The sequence below is a fragment of the Pyxicephalus adspersus genome, chromosome 1 (genome assembly GCF_032062135.1).
Source record: "Pyxicephalus adspersus chromosome 1, UCB_Pads_2.0, whole genome shotgun sequence".
In the NCBI taxonomy this organism is placed as follows: Eukaryota; Metazoa; Chordata; class Amphibia; order Anura; family Pyxicephalidae; genus Pyxicephalus; species Pyxicephalus adspersus.
In genome coordinates this window covers 101,927,017-101,934,375 of record NC_092858.1, presented here as the reverse complement: position 1 = coordinate 101,934,375, position 7,359 = coordinate 101,927,017, and the positions used below count along the sequence as shown (strand labels likewise).

At 40.6% G+C, this 7,359-nt stretch overlaps 1 protein-coding gene across 1 annotated transcript; it reads right to left on the bottom strand.

Annotated features, from left to right (window-relative positions):
- Nucleotides 1–310: 310 nt before the first annotated feature.
- Nucleotides 311–4,398, bottom strand: GPN2 (GPN-loop GTPase 2). The gene is made up of 4 exons (XM_072421407.1): nucleotides 3,357–4,398; nucleotides 2,409–2,565; nucleotides 1,078–1,238; nucleotides 311–483 (listed from the first exon to the last, which is right to left on the bottom strand). The coding sequence occupies exons 1-4, from the start codon at nucleotides 3,777–3,779 to the stop codon at nucleotides 331–333; spliced, it is 894 nt and encodes a 297-aa protein (XP_072277508.1). The 5' UTR covers nucleotides 3,780–4,398; the 3' UTR covers nucleotides 311–330.
- Between the last annotated feature and the right edge of the window lie 2,961 nt (nucleotides 4,399–7,359).

Here is a 7,359-nt window from a genome sequence, read left to right as displayed (position 1 = left end):
TGCCAGGGAGGTTAAAACTCCTACCTTGTTCCCAGTTCCAGCTGCCTCCTCCAGCAATGTCAGCGTCTTCTCCTGCCGATGCAGGCTGGGCATCTGTGCAAGCTGGCGATGCCCGGCTGGCATCTGAACGTTGGGGACACAAAGCTAGGGAAAGCAGATGCCGGCTGGGCATCTGCTCGTAAGTGCGTGCCTGGAGGGCGGGACCAGGTGGAAAATTTAGGTTAGGTTAGAGTTAAGGAGATTTTTAAATGTACTGCTTCTGCATTTAAAAATCCTCTTTATTCACACCGCCGGGGGGGGGGGATGGGTGTTAAACAACACTTGAATAAGTCAAAAGCTGTATGTAAAAGGATACGAAGTAAAGTGGAAGTCAGCGCCCACTGCCACAGACATAAGTGATCCAAGAGATCGGTTTTCTTCTCCAAAGCAGAATCCACAAGCTTTATCCACAGCTGCCATGACTCTTTTTAGGCTTTGTTCATCCTGAACCAGGAAGAAGAGCGTGATATTACAAACTGTACACAAGTCCTCCAACTAACAGTATTAAGCTGAACTATTATATAGTTTGCACATGAATGGATCCAACCAGCACTCTTGCACCCATGTAAATACTACAATGTCAGAGAACAGGATATTTACTCTATTTCATTGAAACATAACAAATCAAATTTCTATAAAGGAGGAAAAAATACAATCCTTAAGTGTACCTTTTATGTCAGCCCAGAGATCAAATTGTTTACTTCACATGTTAAAGCAGACCTAGAAAGTAATTTTCCCGTTTTATTTTTTTTTTTTTTTTAGCCTACTGAAAAGTGTAGGTTTTTCATAAACATGTAAAATGCAGCAATCACTTATCTTTTAACCTTCAATAGAGAATGGCCTGAATGTTCCATCCTGTGCATTCTAATAGCATTTCCCAATGTAATTTGTTATTTTACTTACTATAGTCCTACATGCATTTCTGGTTTTTGTAATGCCCTCTGAATATTTGTAAAAACTTGCAAGTGGTACAAATTCCTTATATAAACAAAAATTATGATAACTTTGTATTCCTCCTTCTTGGTAGATATTTCTGACCTTAATGCTGAGTGGCATGAATGACACCAGCCCATAATCTTCAATGACCTCTGCCAGTTTTTCATGAAGCCGTTTGTGTCGCCGGAAAAAAGGGTCAGAAGTCAGATGCTCCACTAAATAGGAAAGGTCCATAACTTCAGTATAGAAATCGATGTTAAAAGCTGCAAAAACAAAACAAAAATGTTACATTTCCTACAACCAAAAGAAAATAATACCATGCTTGTGTGATCTGCACCTCATAATTAGACATGTTGTTTGGGTAGCATTAGGCCAAATGTTTCTATACAGTGTGAACAACTAAACATTTTGATAGAATAGTAAAAAAAGAACAGCTATACCATTTAACCTCCCTAGCGGTAATCCCAAGTGTGACTCGGGGTGGATTTTACCTGCAAATAGCGGTAACGGGGTACCTTTAACCTAAAAAAAACCCCACTTACCTTGCTCCGTCATCCTGCTGGTCCCTGCAGGTCCTGGGGACACGTTCTGCTCCCTCGATCTCCAGCCGCGCAATGCAGAGACGATCTCCCGGTGACGTCAGTGTGGACGGAGGATCGACGGCAAATTCAAATCATTTTGTTTTGGATTCAATACAAAATAGCTGTACTGAGTCTAATACAAACAGATTTTCATCATTCTTTGTTTTTTTTATTTAAAGTTTATTATTTAATGTATTAAATATTGGACATATTTCGGTGAGTTACGTCTAAAAATTATAGCCTACAATGTAAAATAAATTTCACACCCCACCCCCACTTGCTCACATACTTCTGTATTACAAATGCAGACTGCAAGTTTACCTCCTCTCTGGGGGCAGTTTGCATGTGTTGCTAAAACACAGTTGAGGTTGTGGGTGATCTTAGGGGGTGAGCTCTTTGCAGCCTCTTGTAACTCTTTAATGACCAAGACAAACTCTGCAGTTGTTTCTTTTTGCATATCAAAGCACAGCTCGATCCAGAAGTTAATGAATGTCTAGACTCCATAAAGATTTTTTTTGCTTTGTGATTACCTCACATTGAGGATTTTATACAGTAACTGACACCACACTGCTCAATAATATGTTGAAATAAACATCTGTCCTAATTGCATTTATTAAAATAATGTACCTGTTCCGACTTACACACAAATTCGACTTAGGAACAAACCTACAGTCCCTATCTTGTATGTACCCAGGGACTACCTGTATCTAGTTGAAAATGAACCTACAACAGTCACGTGTGCTTGTCATCTCCCTACAAGTTAGACCTTATGGGCGGGCAACATTAAGATCAGGCAGCAAGCTGCCAATGTGATCATTGCTTTTTAAACATTCATATGTTTTTCAGACTCACCCAGTGGGCCATATTGTTCAATCAGATCCACTTTGGAGAGGATGTTAATGTGTGGCAGTTGTACATGAAGCATGGTGCTCAGAGAGGTACAGAGAACTGAGATGAACTTGGCAGGGTCTGTACAGTAATGAGAATCCACAAGATGTACGGCACACAGCTAAAAAAAAAAAACAAAATAAGCCTTTTACCAATCATAGTATCTGCTTTAGGTTTTCCTCCAAACAATTGTAGCATTGGATTTACTTAATGACATTTGCATACTATCTGCATTTGATACATAGCAAGCCACAGCTGTCAATTTTTACAGCCAGGTTTTTGCTGGTATGTGTGCCTCTCAGGTCCTTTACCACTGATAGCAATGATCTTTTTGGCTATCTGTAAGGTTGACATTCTGACCACAACATTATTGTACTGTGGTCATAGGGGAGGTTCCCTAAGAAATGAGTAATTCTAGGGTCTATATGAAAAAGATCAAGCAAGGCTACTCTAGGCCATCCCTTGTATTCTGTCTGACCATCACTCACACCAAGTTTGCAGTGTAAAAGCTTTCTCTATCATTACATTTAATATGTGTGATCCCTTAGTGATCTCAGTGGCAGCTCTCTGGCTCCCTTTCTCTAGTATATTGACTAGCACTACCCTACCCATTTCAGTCCATTTAAAATCCTAAGCCCACCCTGTCCACCAGGTGACAACAGAGGTGCAGTGTCACTGCAGAACAACGGCAGTGTCACCCTATTACACATAATGGATGATAGAACTTTATTAGGGTGGGCCAATAAATAAGACCAATATTCTCTTTTGCCTGTGAAAACAAAATCTTGCCTGCCTTCTGTTTATTCTGCGCATAGATCCACTTTCACCCAATACAGAGTATCTGGGTGAATGTCAGACTGGTTGGGGTTCTCCCCTATTACTGATAATGGTGCTCAGGAGCGATCATCTCACCTGCAGTCCCCAGGCCTGGAGCTGTCGCAGAATGTTGGGCAGAGCCGGGTGGTGAGTGTACAGCTCCACCTGTCCGGGGCAGTCAAACAGGAGGTAAGTGCCCCGCACACTGCGCAGCCTGTCCCGCAGCCAGTCCATGTTACCCTGCAAGTACTCCATGCAGTACAGAAGGGCGCCGTTGGGCCCCAGGTGGAGCTCGCTCATCACCTCACTCAGAGGCACCAACTCCCGCAGAGTCACTGCCGCCCCGGGCTCATCCTCCCCGGCTGGGTCCAGGTTTATGATAGAAGCCGGGCGGCCCATGCTGGTGAGAAGGGCGTGCATGGCCCGGACATAGGTGGTCTTCCCCGAGCCAGGAGGACCAATCACCGCCTGCCCGAATCCCAGCAAAGGCCGCTTCTCTCCTCCGCTCGAGGCTTCCATTCTGCCCGCCGCCTCTGTATGCAGTAAGACGAAGGAGTCTGACTGCCGGGCGCGCGTACATGACGTAAGGTCACGTGCCTGAACTGTCTGGTTCTATTGGAGCGCCGGATGTCTCAAACTTCGTGAGCAGAGCGCGTGATGACGGTTGTGAAATTGTTTGAAAAATGAGAAAATTAAAATGAGAAAATAAACAGCCAAAGTAACGGAAATAACCGAACTCTATCAGCCCGGTAATAGGTCCTATCAGGGAGAGGTCACTACGGGGACTCCATTCCTTCATTTCCTGTCAGAGAGACTCATTCTACCAGACAGGCAGGAGAACCTGACAGAAGTTTTTTTTATTATATTCAAAACTAGAAAAGAAAGTGTTTGACCTGGCAACCATGTTCTGTGTAACCCAGACTTCCCCCAGAGGTTACTGAGGGTTCCTCCAGCAATCTTCCCACTGACCACCATAGTAACATACAGTGTGTTGTGGATATAGCAATTATGTCAGGGGTTCCCCCATAGTAAAAAGGTTGGTAAATACTGGTATTGTAATATCAATAGTCAATACTTTTGGATTTGCAGCATTTTTAAATAAATGCACCGGCATTTCTTGCTATAGGGTGACAACAATTTGACCTTGTCTCTGAATTGTAGTATTGAGTTGTCACCCTACACAGGCCTGTATTGTACAACACACATACAAGGTTCAGACCTTCCTCAGGATTAGGAGATCCCGCATGGCCCCTGATGCCTGGTACCTTGCCAGCTGTTTGGTCACTTGCTCAAAAAAGTTGAATTTCAAAGAAGCAACTTTGGCTACATGTGTATTCATTTTCTATAAGGCTGCTGTGGGAAGATGCTACATGTGGCGTCTCCCTAAGACAGCGGTTCACTGACGTGAGGAAGTGGTAATCGCATCCAGGGCTGTGGAGTCGGAGTTGATGAAAAAGTGCCGACTCTGACTCCTGATAACTATAAATTATAATTAAAAAATATAGCAAGTTCAAATGTCCTATTTCACAAACAATAGTCATAATTAAGTACTTTTCTGATGCAGGAATACAGCCCAGTGCATAGTTGTATTTCACTGGTGTGAAGGTCAGCTGAGTTTATATACAACCTGACATTCACATTATGGTAATCTGGATTATACAAAAAGTGTTTTTATTTTATTTCAGATATAATGTGTTTAAAAAGTTCATTTTAGTGTAAATAGGTGAAGGTGAGTGCTATGGCCTGATGTGTGTTCAGGTGTCCTGTCTGCACTCTCCATATATGCTCCCATCCAGGGCTGAACTTTTTCATAATTTTGCTTACCACCTAATTCCAGGAAGTTAGTTAAGTGGCCCCCTGGCCCTGGAGCCCTCCACAGCAAACAAAGATAAAGGCAGAGGCGTCTGCTCAACTTCCTCTCTCTGCTAAAAGAGCTTAGAAGAACTTGGAGAAACAGCTTTTGGATTCAACTGTAAGTGTTCATGTTTATTTTAAAACTGCATGGCTGCTTGTGTGTACTACGATGGAAGGCTGTGTGCATGCTTCTGGATAAAACTTCAGGACTATCTTTATGTTTGTGTGTATGGTGCAGGAATGTATGAATGTTTGTGTGTATGGTGCAGGAATGTATGAATGTTTGTGTGTATGGTGCAGGAATGTATGAATGTTTGTGTATAGTGCATATTGTGTGTATGTTTCTGAGTAAAATGTAGGGCTGTGTGTTGTGTGAAATGTATATATGTTTGTGCATGTTTTTCTGTATAGGACAAATTATGTATAAGTTTAGTGCAGGCCTATAGCTTATTTGTATGTATAGTACCGACTATGTGTATGTTTGTATTTAAATAAAAAATATGCTAGTTAGTATACATATTTTATATTTATATTTTAGTGAAAGCGGCACCCCATTTACAATGGCAAAAAGTCTGTCAACAAACAAGATAAAGTCTGCTGTTTATGAGCACATTACATTTTCAAGTGATGGGAAACATTACGTGTGCCAATATATTCTTGAAGATGATCGTGAAAAACAATGTGATGCAAAAATTAGCGGTTTCAGTGGGTCTAACAAAAATGTACCTACAGCATTTTCATACTAAAGTGTTAGAAGTTGGGAATGAGAAAGATATCAATGAAAATATTCCATCTACTTCTGGGATAAAAAATGTTCAGAAATCTCCTGGAGACTAAACACAACTAAGAAGATTCTTTATATGTAACAAAGTTACCATAACAATGACACCAGAAAAATTCAAAAACTACATTACTGAAATGGTAGTAAAGAATAGTGAACCACTATCCTTCTTTTCACAGCCAGCCTATTTAGGCCTTAATGGAGAAATGGCTAAAAAATTTGGTGTTTCTCTGGAGAAAGTATAAGAAAAAAAGGAGAAAGTATAAGAAAACGTATAACTGAAGAGGCCAAATGTAAAAAGGAAGAACTATGAAAAGGTCTGAAGGGACATGTAAGGAATATATTTTTGCCGAGTTTTAAATTTAAGTTGTTTTTGTGTTTTTTGCTATATTTTGCAGATAATTGAGTTGTGATAAAACTAGTTATATCCTCCTTATCAGTAGGGCAATATTTGCTCCATCCTTACCTTGAAGCTTCTTACCTTGAAACATCTTGCTCAGCGAAGTTGTTAATTAAGTTTCTTCTTATTGACTAACTACTAAATGTCTTCCACCTTGTTGTCTGACTATATAAACTGCGATGTGATAATAAAGATTTGAGAAGAAGTGATATAACTACATGCTTGAGCTGCTTGTGCGGTATGCACTGCTCCCAACGCGTTGAAAACAGAGGTCTATAGGGAAATATTGATCTGGGATCAATAGGAAATCGCCTTAACAGGACATTTTGTCTTCATAAGAATAGATGCATGCACACGTCACATTGTCAATGATTTTGCTAATAATGTTAGATTTGTTGATGAAAATAATAAAACAATAACTGGAACCTTGGCAGTAAAGGACACCCAGGCACATCACACCAGTGACTATCTTTAGAAGTTAGTGGAGGATGTTCTAGAAGATTTTGAAATTAAAAAGGAACAGATTCTATGTATTGTGACAGATAATGCTTCTAATATGTTGAGCACTGTGAGAAAATGAATAAAGTAGATGAAGAAAGTGACAGACAGATATGAAAGGAAGACAGTTCTGCAAGTATTGGAGAAAGTGAAAGCGAAGAGAATAGTGACATTTTGGATAACATTGTTGAAGAAGTATCTAAGCGTACTACTATTCAACATATGTGTTGTGTTGTTCATACTCTGCAACTTGCAATAAGAGATGGATTGAAGGATCATCATGCAGCTACTCTAATTGGCAAATTGAGGCAAGTAACTGTTGTAGCCTGGGCCCCTAAAACAGATGCCATTTTGAAAAGACGTGCAGGAAAAGGAGCCATTTTGGATCAAACAACACGCTGGAGAACTTATTTGATGGTAAAACGTTTGCTTCAACTAAAAGACTTTCTTGAAGAACTGGCCAATGAAAAAGTTTTATTAACTGAAAGCTGGTGGACAAAAGTGAAAGCACTGGAAAATCTACTTTCTAACCCCTTTACTGTCACCAAGAGTTTGCAATCTGAAGA

Coding starts and splice junctions, on each gene's coding strand:
- GPN2 (XM_072421407.1), bottom strand. CDS start 3,779: ATGGAAGCCTCGAGCGGAGGAGAGAAGCGGCCTTTGCTGGGATTCGGG. Junction 2,566..3,356: donor TCCAGGCCTGGGGACTGCAG/GTGAGATGATCG, acceptor TTTTTTTTTTAG/CTGTGTGCCGTACATCTTGT. Junction 484..1,077: donor TCATGCCACTCAGCATTAAG/GTCAGAAATATC, acceptor TTCCTGGTTCAG/GATGAACAAAGCCTAAAAAG.